General features: G+C 43.9%; 1 protein-coding gene across 1 annotated transcript in view; it reads right to left on the bottom strand.

Annotated features, from left to right (window-relative positions):
• LOC146176955 (uncharacterized) overlaps positions 1-19,923 on the bottom strand; it is a 41,294-nt gene extending 21,371 nt beyond the window's left edge. The window contains exons 1-2 of the mRNA XM_084581058.1: positions 19,805-19,923; positions 17,890-17,966 (exon numbers count right to left, since the gene is read on the bottom strand). Coding sequence (XP_084437184.1) covers positions 17,890-17,966; positions 19,805-19,817 — 90 coding nt within the window. The 5' untranslated portion in view covers positions 19,818-19,923. The remainder of the gene's footprint in view (positions 1-17,889; positions 17,967-19,804) is intronic.
• Positions 19,924-23,958: the final 4,035 nt, after the last annotated feature.

Here is a 23,958-nt window from a genome sequence, read left to right as displayed (position 1 = left end):
AGCGGAGACGACGCCAGGAAGGAATCAGTTGACTCGCGTCAGCAGCTTCACTGACTTGGCATCAGAAGCGTGGGCAGATGCATAGCAGTCAGCCTAATGCAGGCGAAGAAACGGGGCCTTTTTGTTGAACGGACCCAAGTCCGTAGGCTGCAAACCTCATGCTTCAATCAAATCGCCTTCGCTACGCTGCATCTCTTTACACCTCGGTTTTCTCACACCCAGATTCTCCGCTTCTCGTGCTGGCCCCTAGATCTCTACGCCCGCCGCTACGGTCTACAGTGTTCCCTACAAAAATCGGAATTTGGCACCTGCGCCCCTCGCCAAAGTGCACAACTCAAATCCACCTTCTTTAGACTCGCGAGGAGCCTGAGGGAACGTCAAGCAAGGCTGGACGCCCTTCCTAGCCAATAAAATATGCTTAAATTGCATACGGAATATAGACCCCGCACACCGTTATCTTATATGGGCCCCTGCTCATCAGGGTTTGGCAGGAAACAAGGCAGCAGACGCAGCCACCCGCGCTCACTCTCATCGGGCTGATTTATCCTCCCCACGTGATCAGGAACCAGATTTTAATCCGATCTATACTTTCAACGATATCACACCACCTTTACCCAGCCCATGTAGGGGAGCAGCGGTGGCGTAGCGGCAGAACATCCGCCTCGCATGCAAGAGGACCGGGGCTCAAATCCCGGTGCCGCGCAATTCTCCACCGGAATAAAAAAAAATCCGCGTGTCGATGGAATTGCATACACAGGTTTGGGGTGCGACCTGATGCCAGTGAACACTTCCGGCAACGCACTCCCTCACCAGAACAGGAGTTGGCCACCCTGGTGCAGTAATTGGCCACAACCTCCTAGGATATGCTTCATAAAACCCCGGCCCTCAGTCACCAACGGCTGCGGAACAACTGACCACGGCGGCGGTCAGACCTGTGACGCAGCAGGGGGTGCTAAGAAAGCCGGCTCCGCTGGACAGGCCGCCATTGGAAACTGACCCTGGCAACGTTTAATGCTAGAACCCTAGCTAGTGAAGCTAGTTTAGCAGTGCTGTTAGAAGAACTAGAGGGCATGAAATGGGATGTCATAGGGCTTAGTGAGGTTAGGAGGCCGAATGAGGCATATACTGTACTGCAGGATGGGCATGTACTGTGTTATCGAGGTTTACCGGAGAGGCGACAACTAGGAGTAGGTTTCCTTGTCAATAAGTATATAGTGGGTAATATAGATGAATTCTATAGTATTAATGAGAGGGTTGCAGGCATCGTAATTAGGCTTAATAAGCGGTATAAACTGAAGGTTGTACAGGCCTATTGCAGCTACATGTAGTTATGCAGTTGAAAGCTTCTATGAAGATGTAGAATCGGCAATGCGAAAAGTAAAAACGCAGTATACTGTACCAATGGGCGATTTCAATGCCAAGGTAGGGAAAAACAGGCAGGAGACAAGGCAGTAGGTGACTATGGCATTGGTTCTAGGTATAGCAGGGGGGAGTTACTAGTTGAGTTTGCAGAGCGCAATAACTTACGAATCATGAATACCTTCTTCAGCAAACGGAAGAACCGGAAATGGACATGGAAAAGTCCTAACGGAGAGACTAAAAATGCAATCGACTTCATAATGTGTTCAACCCCCGTCATTGTGCAGGATGTAGAGGTAATCGGGAAAGTGCGATGCAGTGACCACAGGATGGTGAGGTCCCGCATTAGCCTAAATCTGAAGAAGGAACGCAATAGATTAGTAAGAAAGAAACCCATTAACGAATTAGCGGTTAGGAGGAGGGCAGAAGAGTTCAGGATCTCGCTACAGAATAGGTATTCAGCTCTAACTGAGGATGGCGACATTACCCTAGAGGCAAGAAACAATAATTTCAGAAATGTCATTACTGAGTGCGCGGTAGAGGTAGGCGGTAGGATAGTTAGAGAAGATACCGGCAAGCTGTCTAAGGAGACGAAAGATTTGGTTAAGAGACGCCAGAGTATGAAAGCTTCCAATCCAACAGACCAGATCTAATTGGCCGAGATATCAAAGCTAATCAATAAGCGCAAGGTGGCCGATGTAAGGAAGTATAACATGGACAAAATTGAGCACGCTGTAAAAAACGGGGGAAGCCTTAAAGCGGTAAAGAAGAAATTGGGCATAGACAAAAACCAGATGTCTGCTATAAGGGAGAAGGCGGGCAACGTCAACACTAATATGGACAAGATAGTCAAAGTAGCCGAGGAGTTCTATACAGATCTCTACAGTAGCCAAAGTAGTCAGGACCGTAATGAGATTGGCGGTAGGGAAAAACAGTCAGACGTTCCACCAGTGACGAAGGACGAGGTCAAGAAAGCACTAGAAACTATGAAAAGGGGGAAATCAGCGGGAGAGGATCAGATAACTACAGATTTGCTGAAGGACGGGGGGGATATCGTGCTAGAAAAGCTGGCCACCCTGCATACGCAGTGCCTGGTGTCATCGACGGTACCGGAACCATGGAAGAACGCAAACATTATCCTCATTCACAAGAAAGGGGACTCTAAGGACCTTAAAAATTACTGACCAATCAGCTTACTGTCTGTTACGTGTAAGGTATTTACTAAGGTAATCACTAATAGAATCAGGACAACCTTAGACAGCAATCAAGCAAGGGATCAAGCAGGGTTTCGGAAACGGTACTCTACTATCCATCATATCCATACCATCAATCAGGTGATAGAAAAATGCTCGGAATATAACCAGCCCTTATACATAGCATTCATTGATTACGAAAAAGCATTTGACTCAGTTGAAACCTCGGCGGTGATGCAGCATTGCGAAATCAGGGGTTAGACGAGCCGGACGTGAAAGTGCTGGAAGATATATATAGTGGCTGCACAGCAACCATAGTTAAGCATAAAGAAAGTAACAAAATTCCCATGAAGAAAGGTGTTAGGCAAGGAGACACAATCTCCCCAGTACTATTCACAGCTTGTTTAGAGGAAGTATTCAGAGACTCGGAATGGGAGCAGTTAGGGATAAGGGTAGATGGAGAATACCTCAGTAATCTGCGATTTGCTGATGACATTGTCTTGCTAAGCAACTCGGGGGATGAACTGCAAATAATGATTGATGACCTAGACAGAAAAAGTAGAAAGGTAGGCTTGAAAATCAATATGCAGAAGACTAAGGTAATGTTCAACAGCCTCGGGAAGAAACAGCAGTTTACATTAGGTAGCGAAATACTGGAAGTAGTAGGCGAATATGTCTACTTAGGACAGGTAGTAACCGCAGATCCGGACCATGAAAAGGAAATAACAAGAAGAATAAGATTGGGATGGAGCGCATTTGGCAAGCACTCGCAGATTATGACTAGCAGCTTACCGGTATCGCTCAAGAGGAAAGTATATAACAGTTGCATCTTGCCTGTACTCACCTATGGGGCTGAAACGTGGAGGCTAACCAAGAGAGTTCTATTTAAGTTGAGGACAACCCAGAGGGCTATGGAACGAAAAATGGTAGGGGTAACATTAAGAGATAGAAAGCGTTCAGAGTGGGTCAGAGAAATAACTCAAGTTACCGACATTCTAGTGGAAATTAAGAAGAAGAAATGGACATGGGCAGGACATGTAGTGCGAAGAGAGGATATCCGATGGTCGCTGAGGGTAACAAACTGGATTCCAAGGGAAGGAAAGCGTAGCAGGGGGCGGCAGAAAGTTAGGTGGGCGGATGAGATTAAGAAGTTCGCAGGGGTCAAGTGGATGCAGCTAACACAGAACCGGGTTAAGTGGAGAAATATGGGAGAGGCCTTCGCCCTGCAGTGGGTATAATCAGGCTGATGATGATGATTATGATGATGTAGGCCTCAAAACGGCGGTTGAGCGGCTCCTTCTCCGCCTTTTCACCAATACATTGCTGTGCCCGGAAGCCCTAAAACATTTAGAACCCTCCTTTAGTGGCAGATGTCCGCACTGTGGCGCAGTGTCCTCTGGTATCTATCACATGGTATGGGCCTGCCCTTCAACACGGCTATTTCCCCAATCTCCAGCCGGGAAGACTGGGAGGTTATCCTACTCGACTGCCACGACTTAAGACCCAATAAGCCTTAGTCGGGCGCGTTCCTGCGGCGGCAACCGCCACTAGTGTCCCAAACTAGGGACCTCCACCTAGTGCTTTTGAGGACCGGTCCCTTATGGGTTGATCAAAACACACCTCCTGGCCCTTGTATATCTAATAAACGCTCTTATCACACCCTGCTCTTCATCATCGCCATGCACGCTCCAGTCTCAACGCACGCAACCAATGCTGGGCTGCGCGAGCAGCACATTCGCGCTCGACTCCACACACTCAAAAATCATTCGAATAATCGTGGTGGTCCTCAAAATTTTCAACAGGTTTATTCTAACCTCAAAATCTCATCTGTACGTCGAGCTTACTTACATCCCTTACTTTTATTTAGAACGTCTTCTGCCACCCCTCGGGACCTCAGCTTTCTTTTCTTTGCCTCACATGCTTGCGTATAAAATTTCTTCCTCTATTTCGGTTAAAACATTACTGCATTTGTTTCTTCTACAGACCACTGTGATCAATTCATGTGTGATACATCCATCGCATTTCATTCCACAGCACGCTGTTTTTTTCATCAATTTTGGTGGAGCCTTTATTTTTAGGGCGATGCATTTCCCCTCATAGTTGAGAACCGGTAACATATAGTTGTAGGTCATAGACTATTTATTTAGGTATGTATCTTGAAGGCCTATTCAAAACGTGAAATTATCTATAAAAGCGGCAAATTCCAATATTATTATAGATATTTGCCTGTCATGCTCCGAATTTGCATTCGGCACTTAGCTAATTAGCGCAAAGAGAGAAAGTAATGTCATAGGAGAGATAACTTCAGTGGTACAGAACTATAATTAGTAAAGGATAGCAGTGAAACTAAGGAAAGCATAAAAAAATTTGATTCAGCAAAAAGTGAAGACAGCGGATGCATTCTTTAAATCTGTTTAAACTGTGTTGTGCACGGCATTTTCTCGTGCACTGTAGTGGCTAGCTGTTACCTGCACATGAGTATTTATATTGGAGAGCGTGCTTGCGCTGTAACAAGCTGTTTTCCTGCTTTCGTCAGCCTCCCTCCCGGCATTGGTCGACTGCCAACAAATTTACAACCATGGGCTTGACGAGCCAAGGATTATCGGTCGAACGATGGCCCATGGTTAGACGGATTAGGCCGGAGGTCTGACTTCGTTAGACCCAGCGTTTTGTCTTCGTAGATGAGTGCAGGCAAGATGCAACTATTCTGTAGTTTCGTCTTCAGCGATACCATTAGCTGCTGGTCATAGTCTGCGAATACTTTCCAAATACACTCATCATCATCATCACCAGCCTAACTATACCCACTGCAGGCCGAAGGCCTCTTCCATATTTCTCCAAATAACCCGGTTCTGTGCTAGCTGCATCCACTTGACCTCTGGGAACTTCTTGACCTCATCCGCCCACCTAACTCTCTGCCGCTCCCTGTTACGCTTTCCTCCTCTTGGAATCCAGTTCGTTAACCTACGCGATCATCACTTATCCTCTCTTCGCACTACATGTCCTTCCCATGCCCATTTCCTTTTTTTAATTTTCACTAGAATGTCGGTAACTTGAGTTATTTCTCTGAACCACTCTGCACGCTTCCTATCTCCTAATGTTACCCCTACCTTTTTTCGTTGCATAGCCCTCTGAGTTGTCCTTAAATGCACTCCATCCCAATCTTATTCCCAAGTTATTTACCTTTCACGATCTGGATCTGCGGCTACTACCTGCCCTAAGCAGACATATTTGCCTACCTCTTCGAGTCCTTCAATACCTATAGCGAACTTCTGTTTCTTCACGAGGCTGTGAAACATTACCTTAGTCTTCTTCATATTGATCTTGAAACCTTCCTTTCTGCTGTTTCTGTCTAAATCATCTACTATTATTTGCAGTTTATCCCCTGAGTTGCTTACCAATGCAATAGAATCAACCTATCGAAGATTACTGATATATCATCCATGTACCCGAATACCTAACTTCCATTCCAGGTCTCTGAATAATTCCTCTGAGCAAGCTGAGAATAGTAAAGGGGGGATCTGGTCTCCTTGCGTAACACGTACCTCACTTTATGGGGATTTCGTTACTTTCTTTACACACAACTATGTTTGCTGTGCAGCCACTGTAGATATCTTCCAGTATTTTACCACACGGCACTTCTACAGCCTGATTATGCAATGTCTGCAAGACTGCCGGTGTTTTGACCGAGTCAAATGCTCTGTTGTGGTCAATATATCAGATGTGTAGAGGCTGGTTATATTCCGAGCATTTTTCTATCATTTGGTTATAGTATTGATATGGTTGATAGTAAAGTACCCATTCCGAAAACCTGCTTGATTTCTTTCTTGATTGAAGTGTGAGATTGTCCTGATTCTGTCAGTGATTAACTCGGTAGACATCTTATAAGTAATTTGTATAAAGGTGACTGGTCTGTTAATTTCAAATCCTTAGCGCCCCATTTTTAAGGAATAAATATAATGCTTTAGGGCTGCCCCCGTTTTAGCGCATGCTCAATTTTCTCTATGCTGTAATTCTTATTTCGGCCACTTTACGCTTGTTGATTAGCTTTAGTATCTCCACCAGTTCTATCAAGGCTGTTGGATTGGACGCTTTCATACTCTGATGTCTCTTCATGAAATATTTCGTCTCCTTAGCTTACCGGTATTCTCTCTAATCATCCTACCGCCTACTTCTGCAGAGCACTCAGTAATGATATCTCTGAAATTATTGTTCACTGCTTCTAGGCTAATGCCGCCATCCTGTGTTAGGGCTAAATATTCATTCCGTAGCGAGATCTTGAATTTTTCTGGCCTCCCGGTCCCCGCTAATTCTTTGATGAACTTCTTTCTTACTAATCTGTTTCATTCCCTATTCAAATTTAGACTAATTCGAGACCTTACCATCCTGTGGTCACTGCATCGCACCTTCCCGATTACCTCTACATCCTGCATAATGGCGGAATTAGAACACATTATGAAGTATATTTCATATTTAATCTCCCCATTAAAACTGTTTATGTTCCGGTTCTTCCGTTTGTTGAACAAGGTATTCAATATTCTTAAGTTATTGCGCTCTGCGATCTCAACTAGTAACCCCCCCAGCTATTCTTAGAACCGATGCCATAGTCACTCTACTGCCTGGTCTCCAGACTGTTTTTTTCATACCTTGGCATTGAAGTCACTCATTAGTAGAGTACTCTGCGTGTGTACGTCCCAATTGACAATACTAAAACTTCGTAGAAGCTTTCGACTGCCTAACTGTCATGACGGCATGGGCATAGGCCTTTAATTTATACCGCTTGCTAAGCTTAATTGCGATGTCAACCACTCTCATAATTGCTATAGAATTCCAATCCTACCCCTATTCTCGTTTTTCCTGCAACCTCGATAGCAAAATACATGTCCGCCTATCAGTGTAGCAATTGACCTCCTAACCTGGCTAAACCCTATCTCATCCCATTTCATACCATCTAATTCACCTAACAAAACTGCTAAATTGCCCTCACCAGGTAGGTTTCTAGCGTTGAACGTTACCAGGGTCATTTTTCTATGGCGGCCTGTCCGGAGCCAGATATTCTTATCACTCTTTTTGCTGCGTTGCAGGTCTGACCGACGCCGTGGTCAGTTTCTTCGCTGCCGCTAGAGACTGAGGGCCGGGGGTTTGTTAGAGTATTCATAGGTGGGTGTTGCCAATTATTACACCAGCGTGGCCAAATCCTGTTTTGGTGAGTGAGTGCGTTTCTGGAGGGGTTCGCTGGATAGGTACACCGAAAACCTGTATGTGGAATTCCATCAGCAGGCGAATTTTTTATTTTTTTACCTGCTGCGCAATCGCGCGGCATCGGAATTCGAACCAGGGTCCTCTTGCACGTGAGGAATGTTCTACCTTTACGCCACAGCTACTCTCTGTATGCCAGTTGCATCTATAAGGCAGGGCAGGATAGCTCTAAAAGAGACAACCGACCTTTCAGGCCAGCTCTGAAGCACACAAATTAAATTATAATGCAGGAAAGTAGTCATTTGCATCCACTGATAAGCTAAACACATATACATCAACGCAGATATGCCGTACAACTGGACATTTTATAGCTTGGACATACCTGCGTGAAGAGGAATGTGAAATTTTTTCCATCAAAAGGACTGAATCGGATAATTACTAGCATTTAGAAACGTTTGTTTCAGTAACAAAGTATATTATATGGAACAAGTACACGTGGTCGGGAAAGTGCTGAAAAATCTCATAATGAATCTTTATTCTATATAACATAACTGAGCCGTAGTAGCCATCCTTTCGTGGTTTTGAGACCATTCTTGCTGATGTTTCTTATATCAGCGCTTTTGAAAATGTCTACGGCATTTTGTGCTGTTGTAGAGTCCGAGGGCAATGCAATAATCTCAAGCGAAGTCATAAATGTATTATGTGCGAATGGGTGCCTAGCACATTCTATGCGCGAACGTTCCGAAAAGCAACCCGTAGAATGATAAAAACGCCTACGGCTACGAACTATACACGAGCGCTTGAAACATGATCTCATTGCCGCATTTTGTGTTTCTGTGACAGCATCTTTGACAAATAACAACAAACAAACACGCTTGCCGCGAGAAGAAAGAACCGAGCGACGAAGAAAACTTGAACCACGCAAAGCACGCAAGGGAAGGTAGACACTTCAAACTAAAAGGCGTGACGTCAGAGGCAAACCCGACCTAGAGAAATTGCAGCTACACAGCGTCCAGCTCATAAGCTCCATTCCAAACGAACTGAATAAACAAGAGCCATTGGTTTCAATTCATCACGCTATTCTGTGGCGATGGATTCGGTGCCCGCAGTGCATTGGTACTGAAACATGCGTCTGTCAGACGAGGTGACCCGTCCTTAAAAAATAAGCGATATGTTAAAATTTATAAAGGTAGCTTAAACTGCTCAATAGGAATAAAACGCTATAGTACATTTTCTTTCTTTAACTCGTTTTGCTTTACTGTGCGATATAGTGCAATACTGACACATGTGCTGCTACGATGTCACACCAAAATAAGTTCTCTTCTCTAGGCGCTTCTCTACACTCTGACTCATGAGCCTTTCTTTAATGTGTAGCGCTCCCTTTCAGAAAGCAGTAGGCCTGGGTTCAACTTCCAACGCCGGAAACTGCACATTTATTTATAGAATTATGTGGAGCCACTAAAGAAACCTCTTCTCCAAATTGGACCCTTGATAATTTCTTGAGTTCATTTTACAAATGATTCGCTGTGGTGATGCAATGGTTAGGGCTCTCGACTGCTGTTCCCCAGGATGTGAAATCGAGTCCGTATGGCTGCGACCCCTTTTTGATGGAGGAGAAAAGCAAGTTGACTGTGTGCGTTGCGATATCGCTTCACGCTGAAGAACGCCAGGTTGTCTATATTTCCTTAGCACTCCACTACGACGTCTGCCACAACCTGATTCGCTTTGGAACATTAAATCCCGTAAACCAAACCATATTACGAATCTCAAATTATTGTTTTAGACGGAAGTCGGGCCTAACTGAATTTTCTGTACTACGAGCTCCTTAACGAAACGCACATAAAATGTGACACATGAGAGGTTATCCCAAATATGCTTCACAGCTGATGGACATCTTTAATGAAGGAAGCTTCGGCACAGGGCAGCGTAGCACGAACGCTCTTGTCAAAGTGTATTCGAACATATATTCTCGAACATCTACGTTATATATAGGTTGAGTAGTGCCAAACAGTCACTGTGGCATAGGTATGTTGCAACAGATGTTTGGTTTGGGCTAGTTGGTAGCAGTTTCTTGAAGACATAGCGCAAAAAAGACGGGGACAACACAAATGCGCCGGTCCTGTCTACATCTGTGTTGTCCCCGTCTTTTTTGCGCTATGTCTTCAAGGAATAGGTATGTTATATACGTTTATAAAATATCTTCTTTTATATGTGTTTTACTTTCGATTTACTGAAAACCGAAAATGATGAAGGCGAAAATGGGCATGCGGCCGTAAATCCAAACACGGCGAAACAATGATAGGACACGCTACGGCGTATTTTGCCTGGTATGGCTGTGGGCTTGAAGGCGTGAGGAGCGTTCGTCGGGAGACATCGCTCGGTAGACAGGTTATGCGGTATCCCATAGCGCGGCGCCGCGTGAAGGAAAGAAAACAAACACATAAGAGACAGCGAGGGAGGAGGCTAGGTGCACTTACGTTATAACAGTATCGCTTCACATTCAGCAGAGGCGATGGCCCTGTTCGCGCATTTTGAGGCGAAAGCCTTTATTGGCTCATGACGTGCCAGCGTGTCCATCCGTGCGTTAGCAGCGATCGTAAGCGAGACGTGTCTCACTTCTTCGCGAGATTCCGCGGGATACTGCGGGATTCTACTTGTCAATCATCCTGATGACATCATCAAAAAAATCCTGAAAAATTCTGTCTGCACCGAGAATCGAACCTCCGACACGCCCAGGGTATGTTTTTTTATTACGAACTATGGCATGAGACGGGTACAGGTGCGGACATAAGTAAAAGGAGCCCACTTTTTCGTTCAAATTAACATCACGCCTTCAGCACTGGAGATAAGAAAACAATATTTGTCCATGCAAAAGGGCACTGTCGTCTATTACCGGTTCGTGTATACCACCACTGCCAGTTTCAATTATGCAAAGCGGGAAAAAATTTAGAAGCAAGTAGCGTGCTACGTTTACTTTTGTCCGCAGGGGCACGAAACGTAATGGTAAAACACGTCTGCAACACATTTACTGTCGTGACAGGTTTAAAAGTTTTTCAATGCCACTAGTTCATGAAGTGCTCCAATCCATGTTGGCTGGTCAGGAAGTACACGATGCGCTTCTATGAACCGTATGACGCTTTCAATGAAGTATTCACGTACAGATTGCACTTCGATATCTGCGTTGTTGCACTGCATCCTCATTTTACACAAGCTGCGATGGCCCAGGAGCGCAATAGCATCAGAAGAAATGTCAGCTGTTTGTACAGGTAAGAGTCTAATGACATAGAGACGTAACGGAAACTTTGAAGGATATCTCAGAAAACATTCTCCTCCTAGCAATCCAAAACGTGTGTTGTATTATTTCAGGTTTATTACAGATGAGACAGTTAGTCGACCAAGGACAAAAAGCCTTCTTCATGCATTAAGGTTTTGTTTGATAAAACGCATTTAAAGTGTGGTGTTGAAAGAAAATGGTTTTTACTGACCACCTCCGGGATGGTGAAACGCACATAACAATTCTCCTTGTCTACAATGAGGATGGTAGTAGCGGGATACCACGAGTGACAGATACTAAGACTTCCCTCCCCTGTAAGCGTATAGACCGCCGACGAACTTTGATGCACTCAATGGAACGCTGGCTGTGCAGCTGCAACCTTGTGTAGCAGCAACGCGCAGGCTTCCGCATTCCTAGCGCTCTCGACATTTTCTACTACCGTCAGCGCTGCCAGCCATGTAAGATTGATCCACAATGCCACCATTGATCAGCCCTACGTTTCTAGTCTTTATTGTATAGCCTTAACCACTGTGGATTAAGCCATTATCTCTCTGATCGTCGGTGTGCCGCGCCGTTGCCGAGACACTTTGGCTGAGTGGCGGAAACCACCATGGATAAGCAGTGGTCCGCTCGGATTTCTCGCTACCTGAAGACCATCCAGTTCATCTGCGACTTTGTTCGACGAAGTCGTCTCCGCGTCACCGCTAACGCGACTGTCTCTTCAATGATCTTCCTGCTTTTCGAGTATAGTTCTCGTCCGGCGGCCTGTTCCTCTTGTTCTGCTTTCCGCGCCTCTCGTTGGTGTACAAAAGAGCCGGCGTTCGCATTCACAGAGCCTTTCCCGGTCAACAGTATGTACACCTACGTCGCCAGATGAACTAATTTCCTATAACTCTGTGTTCAGTTTTGCCCTTTCCTATAACAGCCTCTAAAAGAGGCTAACAGTATGATCAAAATAAAATACATTTAAAATCAAGGCCCTCGAGATAAAAAAAGCACTCGTGATGGCTCATTCTTGACACCATCGTTTTAGTTTTTAAGCTGGAATAGTTTATACCGATATTTCTTGTTTGACGGGAGACTTTATCTTTCCATTTCCATAAACAGCCACAATGGTGGGCACTGCCGACATGTAACTTCACTGCCGAACATGCCCATGCCACCGCCTAATATCTTGTTTCGCATATTCAGTTTTTCTTTTTACTAAGCTACCGTGTAACTTGTGTAGCTTTACAAACTGCAAATGCATTTCAAACGGCATATTTTCCTCTATTGGCGAAATTTAACTCTGAGGACTCAGGGCGCTCAGACAAGAAAGCAAAGTATTTGAGTTTGATTCCAGACCCAGTCACTGAGTAGCTTTCTTTAAATATATATGAAACTGAGGTAGAGTAGCTAACCTTCTGTTTAACAGCAGATATATTATTGAGCATCAAAAGATTTACGGTCGATAGCCTGTTATTTGCGCCTACAAACTTCCTTTTTATTACTGGTTTTGTGTCCCTATAGCTTTGCGTTTTACATCAACTCGTGTTCATCATTTCAGTGCTTTAATCGTTAGTGCTACACAAAATCATCGCGCCTAAATACTCAAGCCAGTTTCTTGAAGTCAATTTATTGAAGTCAATTTATTGACTGTTTGAGTACTACAAGATTTTAGCATGAAATGTTGAAATTGTAGCTTGTCTGATGTGGATGAACTGTGATGAACTACGACAGCGGTTACCATAAAGACAATATCAAAGCTCTCTTTATGAATTTATTCTGTGATTTTGCAGCCAAATTATTTTCATTTAATTTGTCTTATTTGTGGATCATCTTTCAGGAGGCCGCACACAGCCTTCAACGCACTTCTCATTTAAAGTTCCGAAAAAAATAATATTCCGACAATGAATTACGGTTCCCTTCTTAACAGCCCATGCTGAAGAAGATATATTTCTTCGTTTATTTTGATGAAGCACCTTATGAAAAAGAACTTTTTTTTTTTACGTTAGGCAAATCTTGGTTCCTTAGTGCGGGAGTATTGCTCTCTCTAGTGTGTTCGAATATAGCGTGCGCACAAACTGGTTTAATGCGTCGCGAAGATAGGGTTCTCAGTAGCCTTGTTTATCTTCGTGATCATCACTTGCAGAAACCGCCTTCACCGGTGGTGACATCTCAGTGATTTACACTGAAATCAAACTTCGGCAGCGCACCTCTGTGGCTGGTAATGACTTTGACAAAATATATTTCGGCCATCCAGCAAAATTTACGAACAAAAAAAACTAAAAAAATAAAACGTTGCTGTTAATCGCGAAGCATCTCGTTGTTTATTTTTTATCTCGAGGGCTTTGATTTTTCATACTGCCTGGATTATCGAGAAAGTCATTTTTCGCGGAATTTGGAAACTTTTGTTATACAAACAGCTTTGTTGAACGAGCTTGAATTATTTTAACGATCACTAGAGCAAATTACAATAGCCTCGGCAGTGTTTCAGGTGAAACGCTATTGAAAAATTTCTAGATAATCTATTTTGTTTTCATTTTTATGACCCGAAAAGGCACAAAATATTACTCCTATATTGATCGATTCATTATGTCACAGAAAAGAACAACGCAAGTGAAACATTCTAGAGTAATTGCATCTTGAGCTGAGCAGAGTTTTTTTTTTGTGAAGACAATAGGTGGTGGTGAAACGACAGCGGGCAGTGTCACTGCTGGAGCTTTGTCATGTAAATTTCGGCTTGCGGGTAGTTTCTGTCGTTTCGTTTGTGCAGGTGTTGCATGGCTGGCGTGCGGTTTCAACCTGTATTTCGTCTATAACAGCGCTCATACCCCAGCACAACAGTGTTGTGTGTTGCCTCAAGCAGCGGCAACTCCTTTGGAATTGGATGCAGCATATTGTGAATGCTGTTCATTAATGAGCAGTAGAAAGAGCAGGCCGGTCATTACGATCTGCTTGCAGACCGCTGACGGCTAGCTTCACGGGTAACTCAATGTTTTGCTTCGAGTGTTTTGATAGCGGTGTTTTTACAATGTTGTGAAGGCTAGCGAATTTGGTAAACTAGGTTTTGCCTAGTTCGTTATAATAGAACGTCGTCGCCCGGTCAACATCGGCTATGCGGTGCAGCAGCGCATAGCCGATGTTGACCAGCGGCAGCAGCGCGTGCGCGCTAAACAATTCACGTGAGCTTAATCACTGTCGCTCTTTTGCAGCCTCTTGTCGATCTCAGGCTCCATCTCATGTTCAGTGCTGTCTGTGGCATTAGAGATGCCGAAGATCTCTTAAAACGTCACGGCCATAATCAATGAACTCTCTAGCCTACCTTCTGCCCCCAAACTTTCCATTTCACCCTATGCCTAGCAGTGAAGCTGTGGCAGCCATATTTTGCAACCTATTCTAGATTGCCACAATCTGGTCTTTAATTGATGTATTGGTGCACACATCCACTGGCTTTAGTTGCGACGTTATCCCACGAGGTATTAGCCAAGGTTGGTGTTGCAAGTTTGGAACTTGCCTTAACACGCTGGTCTACGTGACAATTCACGGCATCCAGAACAAGCATGGAGTGGAGCCCCAAGCTAAAACATGGCCTCATGCTTTCTTCCTTTATCGTCTGCGTGAACTGTAACACCCCGCGGAAAGTTTTCTGACCTTCCGAGCGTCTTGAGCCTCCTTGTTACCATTTTCTGCACAAGCCAGCATTGCAGTTACCAGAGTCTTCGCGTTGCCGGATGTATACACGCTAACGTATTTCGCCCCTGAAAACTCCACTTTGATATCAGCAGGCATGGCGAAATAGAAACGAGTTTGGTCGGCGTTGCCAATCTACCCAAGTGAACATGCACTACTTTGTCACAACAATAAACCGTGTCAATGAAATTCAATCAAATTCCTCGGAAACCTCCGCCAGCTTCTTGTAAACACCAGTCCGTCGACAAAGCGAAAATCCTTTGCGCTTATGAATGTTTCGGCGCAAATCCAACTTGCTTCTTTAGAGGACTCGATTACTCGCAAGTTTGTGGGCATTCACCTTGAACATGCTGCGGTGAACTGTATGTGATCTACCGGCAGTTGGATTGTGAAATCAGCTAGCTCATTTTCAAGGCCTTGGAACCTCCCGCTTTCCGACAACACCGGCCTTTCCTTGAAAGCACTCTAAAATTCAGCTTTTCAGTTTTCCCCTGTCGCGGGCACAAGTCTCAAACACGCCATTATAACGAGCTTCATCTCTATTTCCGGCTTTCTTCAGCACGCAGAAGAACTAAACTAAGTCTACGCATGGCTCCTTCTTCCTTAAAACTGTTAACTTGCAAAGCACTTGTGCGACCTAAACTTGAATACGCTAGTGCTATCTTTGATCCTCATGAAACTAACCTTATCACAGCTCTTGAATCTGTACAAAACCGTGCTACTCGCTTTATCCTATAAAACTACTCAAGATATTCTAGCATATCTGCATTAAAACTTCAACTTCAACTTCCTTCTCTCGCTTCCCGTCGCCAAATTTCACGCCTCTGCCTTTATCACAAGTTCTTTCATATTTCACCTCGTGACAGCCAGCTCATCCAACCTATACGTCGAACATCCCCCACAGGCCATTCCGCATCGTGCCCACACTACTACATTCCAGAAGTCTTTTTTCGTGTACACAGCTCGCGACTGGAATGACCTTCCCAGCCGCCTTGCCCTAATCTCCGACCCTGCTCATTTCAAGACTGAAATCGAAGAAGCCTCATCTTTATAATCACTTCACAAGAACCGTTGTTAACCACCGTTCAAGTGCCCACCCCTCATGTAATGTCCCATCTGGGGGCCCTTGAGGTTCTAATAAATAAATAAATAAAAAATCTATTGTCTTTGCGCACGCGACGCATCTTTGTGGCCACTGCCTTCATTCTCGAAAAAGCCTGCAGATCGAGCAATGACACCAAGGCACCGATTGCAACTTACTGCAACGTTGCAGGAAGCGAAGAGGAATCCTGCTATCATGGTTTACAGCAATGCAACAGGTGCCACACCGCATAATGGCGAAGGGTAGTTACGGGGCAACTCCAATTTGAACAAAGCAGTTTGTTTATCTCATGAAATACTACTCCGCATGATAATTCTTTACTGAAAAGACTTGCCTGCTGAAGCCGCCCTCCACACAAGAACCATTCACAATATATATAGACATTTAACTTTTATGTTCGTATTTTATCATTTGTAACCACGCGTAAGGCATTTCTCCTTGCAATCGCAACGTGAGATTTGCCTACGACCGCTGAGTAATTTATAATTTAATTTCTTTTCTCACGTGCTGGCTGTGACGTCCAAGTCCTCCAACTCAAGTCAGCGATGAACAAATAGTTCCTCTCTCTTTTGAGTTCGCTAGATTGCTAAAGCCAGCCTGCTTCCAACACTGGAATTGCACGTGCAGAGTCTGTGAATATATGGCTTTTTTTTTTTCATCTCATGCGTGATGTACTCTTCATTGTAACATCTAAGCCATTTCTCAGCTTTTGAAACTGCAAACGACCCTAATACGAAAGCAGAATTCAATTATAAATTACTTCACGGTCTGTAATACGCATTGTAACACGCATCATTAACAAGAAGAAAACTGCCACAAATACTTGGTATGTTTACTACTTTAAAAACTTTATTGAAACTTGGTTTTGAGTCGAAAAGCTTCACTGTGAGGGTCGAAGCCAAGCTTCGCCTGGGCCGTATGCTGCAAAAGCCATAATCTGCGTATGCGCGAAACCAAGTGACGTCACGTGCGCGCAGGTGGCCGCCGTCGCCCCAACCGTCACCGCCGCCGACTGCGTCGCCTAATCTTTCGCCACAGCCTCGCGCTACTGCACATACGCGCCACAGCTACTACTGCGCATCGCCTCCTCGCCACCATTTGACCTTTTGAAGCGAAAAGCTTCGCGTATGCCGTATGCCGTGACCGAGTGACGTCACATTCAAGGCGAGCTGCGAAGCCCCTAGCTAATCTCTGCGGGCGTTGCCTAGCAACGCTAAAAAAGGTGTGCGGCTCCTCCTTAATAAAAAAAATGTCTCCATCCTTGAATAGAGCCTCCATTCCTTGGATCTCCGGCCGAGCGTTTCGCAGCTGTGCCGCACCCTGGGTCGTGAAAAGCTCGTTATAATTCCGCTTGTCTACCGTGAGGATGACAGCGGGATCCCGCGAGTGACAGATACTGCGATTAGCGCGCAATTTGAAAGTACCAAAGACTAAAATGGTTATGTCAAAAATGGTTATGTCAATCAATTAGGGTGACGTCAAGGATGTGGCGTCATCCATCTGCTGTCAGCTATGAGGACCAAGCAGGAACGAGTGCGCTCCAACGCCGCCGGACGGCGCTTCTTGCCTTCCGCGAGTAACAGATTCTGCGCCTTTCCTTTCCTCTTATCGAAATACAGCACGCCGGTAAACCTAGACGCGCTCGTAATGGAAGCCAAAGAGAGTTTAGCTGCTGGTGAACGGTGTTGAAGACTAGAGAAATTCACTTCTTCTGGTCCGGAGATAGTCCTTGCTTTGCGCATAGTATAACCAGGCATAGCAGAACTATATCATCTTTCATTTCTTAACAAATGTGTCATTTCTTAACAAGTGATTGGGCTAGTGTTTCGGGCTAACTTCCCTTTCTTTCTATGTTATACACCTAGTCGGAACCTTTACGGTGAACAAAGAATAAATAAGTAAACACATTTTTATGTGGAGATACGTTCTGCCTACACGAGCATCTAGCCTTCCCGCAAAAAGTAAATTTTCCGGACTATTACCATGATTATGCGCAAAATTAGTCGAAAACATAGCAAGGTAATTAAACTCCAAAGGTCTCCATTTAGGTGTAGCCATTGAGTTCTTTTTGTTCCACCAGGCATACTTACATGCTTGACGTGTTCCCTTGGGTTGCTGCCCCGGGGATTTCGAGAGTGATTTTCCAAAAGTTTTAAAAACTGAGCACCTATTAGAAAAAAGTCGATCACTGAAACAAGTATTGTGCGCATAGTGCGCGAACACCCCATGGTGCCTTAGTCAGCAAATAATATAATTCACCGGTCAGACAAAACGAAATAATGATTCGCTAGTGCGCAGTTATATAACAGAAAGCTGAATTCATGGAGCATTCAATGCCGTATTAAGTTTTATCGCTTTTACAAATAGTTTTTTTTTACGCTATGATCGTTCAAGCGTCTAAGAACCAAGATGTGCCTGAAAATCATTCTCGTTCATGGTAGTTTTGGTGCAGTTCTACAAGCGTATTGGACTGTGAGAACAGCCTGCAGAATTTTTCAGCCAATTTTTATACAGTCGTTGACTCTACTGAGCTCACAAATCTATACCTGAGGTTATTTCCCAGAAACAGTTAACGAGTATTAAAAGAACATATTGGATAATTAAAATTTCAGTTAGCGAGAATAACCCCAGCTTCGAGTTTTAAAACAAACGTTGGGTCACATATTCGCAAGAGCCTGCGACTTGCCCAACACCGGTGTGTTTACATAAGTGCTTCAGACTTTCGGCTGGGGATATGCATATCAATGTGTTTGGGAAGCGTTGCATCTTAAAACGCCTTCCGGAAATTTAAAATGCGATCAGGACAACTTCAGCGATCTGAGTTCCTGCTGACGTCAACTGCACAATGCTACTGGGAGTTTTAGCGTACAGTAAAACAGAGATGTAGGGCTATGCTGCCCTTGCAGAGACTTCTGTTATAGCTTGGATCGTGGCTTGTGTTTCATGGGGAAGGATAATGAATCAATGTACGGACAAGGAAGGTAATATATTTGAAGTTTGCTGTTAATTTGCAATTAGGAAAGAGAGATGCTGCACTGTGGAAGCGTGTACCATCTACCATTAGTCGTATAAATACGAGATATACTTGATCTTCAAAGCCTTCTTTGCGAAAGCTATGAAATATTTATTTACTATGTCAGAAGCCATTGCCCTCGCTCTTTAAAGACTCATTCTTCAATATTTAAGTAAAGTGCTGTGGACAGCCTACGCTTCAAGGACGCAAACAAAATCTTTGATGAGCCGTCGCTAGTTAGCCCAAACTGCTAAAATAATCATTACAAGGAAAACAGAATGGCCTCCTTCAATCGCAGTCAATTAGCATATGATTTCATTTAGTAACCAAACTGGGTATAGTGCCAGCAAAATAGATTTCGCTGTCTAAGCAGAACACAAAAATTGACCTTCGTGCTTTGCGCCACAGGATATGCTATGTTCGGGTTTCTATGTAACACGAGGTACATGGCTCTGTGTGTCCATCTTGAAGAGTTTATAAACGAACATCGGCGGTAGGCTAAGCACAAGATGTGTTTACATCACTACAAGCAGTGACAAAAACCACCCACATGTGAGACGCTGTAGTGAAAAAAAAAAGTTGCAATTAATTGGCTTAATAGTAAGGTTGAAAGTTGGGCGAGTTGAATCTGGTTCATTTTGAAGGTAGCGCGAAAAACGAGGACCAAGAGTAGAAGGACACAACACGAGCGCTTAGAGTAGAAGGACACAACACGAGCGCTTAGAGTAGGACCCAACACGAGCGCTTTAGAGTAGAAGGACACAACACGAGCGCTTTGTGTTGTGTCCTTCTACTCTTGGTCCTCGTTTTTCGCGCTACCTTCAAAATGAATTAATTGGCTTAAGGAAAAATGTGGCCTCTACTCGACTTCGGTGTAACAATGTTAAACTTTTTTCTGATGCCATTGAACAAATATACTTCAGGATGTGGAGCAGGATGGACTCTTGCAAGCACAACTAAATATTATTCAACATACTGATTTTCGCACTTACTGTAAGTGAACATTTCGTAGCAATAGCAAGTCTCTGATTCTGAGTTCGGACAATATCCGCCGGTGTACCCTAATGCTTTGCAATATGCATCACAGATCTCTCTTGTTCCGCACGGTATGATGCCTGAAATTAAATCAAATAATTTGCAGTTTTCAAACACAAAAATCCAAATTGAAACTAATTTCGAAGTCAGCTCATGCACACAGCCTTATGACATACCTGTGATCATGTGTATCCTGAAGAATAAATGACATCTGGGCATAATGATGGCTGTACAGTTATTAGTAAATTGCTGTTGGGACATGAACGTTCTCCCAGTTAGGTTAGGATGCGGCAGGGTCAAAACCCCGTCATTAGCCGGCTGCTCTTTCTAATCCTTTTTGCCATACACGCATCTTGTTAGTCGCCTATCACTATCGTACTTACTGCCTGTGCTTCCTCAGGTATTCTAGCTCAGGTCTAATGGCATGTTACCAAATTATGTTACAATCGCCCGCCTAAAGTATAAAATCCCGCTTTAGAGAAACGGTACGAACGTCGCTGTGCGGCCTTTTAAAAGGGTGTCTGAGTCGCGATCTTTCGGGCCTGGAAAATTATATATCCATCTCCCTCCCTATTGAAAGGAAGTAGTCGCCTCCGCAGCTCCATGCAGCTAGTAGGTGTCGTTCAGACTTGGGATGTCATAGAACACGATGACTGCTGCCTATCACCTGTAGAAGTTCACGTATAGTGTATTGACGTTACCCTGAAAAGCTGCGACAAAAGGTAAATCGGGCAGTATAAAATGACGATAAATTACAATTATTCTTCGCAATGTACCGCGTATCGAACATGGTAGCATAGTATTCATACAACTGGCATATCTTTATTTGTCCAGCTCGAACATTCCCGAATACACTTGGTTGCCTTCTTAACCCGGATTTGGGAAGTCACTTTCCAAATGTAATGATATGTGCTGCATCGGTCAAGGGCACCGAACACCTCGTAACATAAGAGCCACGTGGGCTAGCGACAGAATTTCAGAGTACAAACACGCCCGTTTAATTTAACATCACGCATGGGCTGAAATTGAAAAGAAACGACATGCAAGACGAAAACATGGGTAAAGTCATATATCTTTATACAGCACATGAATTCAATTACAAAGCACAGCCTTTCGTACATGGTACAAACATGCTACATGATGCGCTATTTATTGCAGGCTTCTACGACTATATATTAGGCACGTTTCAAGTGGGTGTGAAATGGACAATGCTTCTCAGAAGAAAATTAGCAATTGGGGACGATTTTTGTTTTGAACTATATGGCTTAAATTCTCAAAACGACTCAGGATATCAAGGATGCTGTAGGTGAAGCTTTTGAAAATTTCTCTCACGCTCTGACCTTTATTTTGTCTCTCAAATAAAACACTACATGGTCTCCAAGTCTTCCTTCTTCATCGAAAAGTGGTCGTGGTGGAAAGAGTTGAACTAATATCAATATGTCCTCAAGTTCAAAGCACGCAAGTAATCTTGAGGGCCTGTCGTAGTTTTGCGGTATCATCGGGATGATTCGCAGAAAGAAAGATGAACAACGACTGTGTATTTCCTGTGAAATTGTTACTTCACAAATTGCGCGCGACGTTATTATTAGGCCTAATACTCGTGCATTAGCATCACGTCATCAGCAATCTTTCAACAAACCTATTGCTGTTTAATTTGCAAAAACGGTCAATTTATTGAACTTGTGGAGCAAAGCTTTTATGATGCTCATTTGTATTGCAAGGTATTGCCCATTTGTGAAATGGACAAGGTCAGGGCCTGGTCATGGACTTCACTGGAGAACATTGAGATCTGAAGAAAGCTATGGCGATTGGTTTGCTGGACGAGTTAGCAGACATTCGAGATGTATTGGCACTCCCCAACGAAACGCGAGGAGATACATCGAATTACGGACGGCTCACACACTCACACTCGCAATCTTTATATTGGCCAGCGACAACACGGCAGGAGTGGCCTTTCTTTACGTCATCGGCGTCTGCTGTTTACATCAGGAACACACTTGAAGTGATGACGTTGACCACGGGTCAATTGTGAGCGGGGGTTGTTAGTGACGCGAGCCGCTCACAACTCGTTTGTGAGCGCTCACAAAGGGAAAATAGCGGTAATGTAGACGGTAGCAGTGGCACCCCGACGTGATCATCTGCGAACGATGGTGTACGAAGACTGTTTGACGTGCCCGGCGAGATGTTTCGACGCAAGTTGCTACACGAGAAGGATACAGTACAACTCCTGTGAGACGCGATGAGCTTGATGGGTGTGTGCGGCAGATTGCGCTGTCTGTGCGGTGGCACATAATGCGTGCACTGCGCTTTTTCCGAACTGCTAGTGGCTGCCAAGATGTGCACAAGAATACTGAATTGGGCGAGTTGGTGCATTCGCATTTTAGGAAACGTAGCGCAAAGAAGACAAGGACAAAAAAGAAGGAAACACACACGACCGCTTACTCACAACTGATTTTTTATTAGAAAAGTTAGCAGAATATAAAGGGCACAATAAAATATCAAACACATGTAATAAAGGAAGTGAATTGACAAAACTTGACAAAAAATGTGGAAAAAAAGGCAAGTCTGCAAAGATACACAAAAAACACGTGAAAAAACTACTTGACCACTCATTCAAGGTATGTAATCTCTACTTTTGTTAAGTTAATGGATGCTTCGCTAGCACACTTATCCCCTCCTTTCATGATATGATACGCCTCTATAATTTCTCTTGTACGTTGATTGCGCGATGTGCCAAGAACGATAGTTTTATCGAAAATGGGGCGGCATTTACATTTCGTGCAATGTTTAGGCAAATTGTTTTGTGATGTTGGGGTTAAAACATTTCTATGTTCGAAGAGCCGGACTTTCAAACAACGGCCAGTCTGCCCTATGTAGTATTTTTCACAAGAAAGAGGAATTTTGTAAACTACCTGCGTTCGGCACTGTACATACCTAGATTTATGGTTAACATAGCAGCGATGCTCACTTTTTAACGCGTCTGCCTTTCTTCTTGCCAAAGCACATACACCTGACAATTTCGTGGGGGCTGACACTACTATGCCTACAGCATACCGTTTGGCGACATTAAGCCATGTGAAAAATGGTGCACGTACGGCAGAACCACTGGTTTCCTTCTACTGCTGCAACACTTAGACTTTTTCGTGTTCTTTCCCTTCACCCAAAGCAGGAGTTTATCACATCTGCTACTGATTAAAGGAAGCGGATAACCAGAATTACTCAATCGATTAACTTGATCTAGAAAACTTTTACAAATTCTATGCTCGCAAGATTTAATTAAAGCAGAGCGCAAACAAGACGAGACAATTGCATTTTTCGCCACTTTGGAATGTCCGGAGCGAAAATGTAGTAAAGGCTTAGATGATCTAGGGTGATAACCCAAACACACATGCTTATTCCCAAAATGAAGAGATAAGTCAAGAAATTGTAGAATTTCATCATTGGGCAACTCAAAAGTAAAGTTCAAACCATGACCACTTTCTTTGAAAACCTTTAAAATATTAACAACAGGTAGATTGAACCGATTGGAAGGGAGAAGGACGAAATATACATCAACGTAACGAAAAATACTGAATCAAAGGCCATCTAGATTATTTTGAATAGCTTTGTCTATTTGGCCAAGAAAAATGTCTGAAAGAACTGGCGCTACACGCGAACCGATGCAAACGCCAGATTTTTGTAAGTATAAAGAACCCTTCCACCCAACAAAAGTTGACTTAAGGTAAAAAGAAACTAATTCTAAAAAAGATTCTACAGGAATGCCACAATGATTTATGAACCGTGCTTCATTATTAAAGTCAGAAATGCACGCCCTCACACTTTGCATAAGGGCGTTGTGGGGGATGTCATAATAAAGATTTTCTACGTCTATGCTAAAAGCCCGAAGCCCCTCCGTGTCGGATATCTGTAGATGCTGGACAATTTTTCCTGAATTGTGAATTAGGAAAGGGTCATCGATTGCAGATGGGATAAACTCCTTTGGGTGAAGGGAAAGGACACGAAAAAGTCTAAGTGTTGCAGAAATAAAAGGAAACCAGTGGTTCTGCCGTACGTGCACCGTTTTTCACATGGCTTGCGGAATGTCGCCAATTGGTATGGTGCAGGCACAGTA

The sequence above is a fragment of the Amblyomma maculatum genome, chromosome 10 (assembly GCF_055883805.1).
Source record: "Amblyomma maculatum isolate TAMU_Amacu chromosome 10, ASM5588380v1, whole genome shotgun sequence".
In the NCBI taxonomy this organism is placed as follows: domain Eukaryota; kingdom Metazoa; phylum Arthropoda; class Arachnida; order Ixodida; family Ixodidae; genus Amblyomma; species Amblyomma maculatum.
This window is presented reverse-complemented; position numbering and strand designations above follow the sequence as displayed.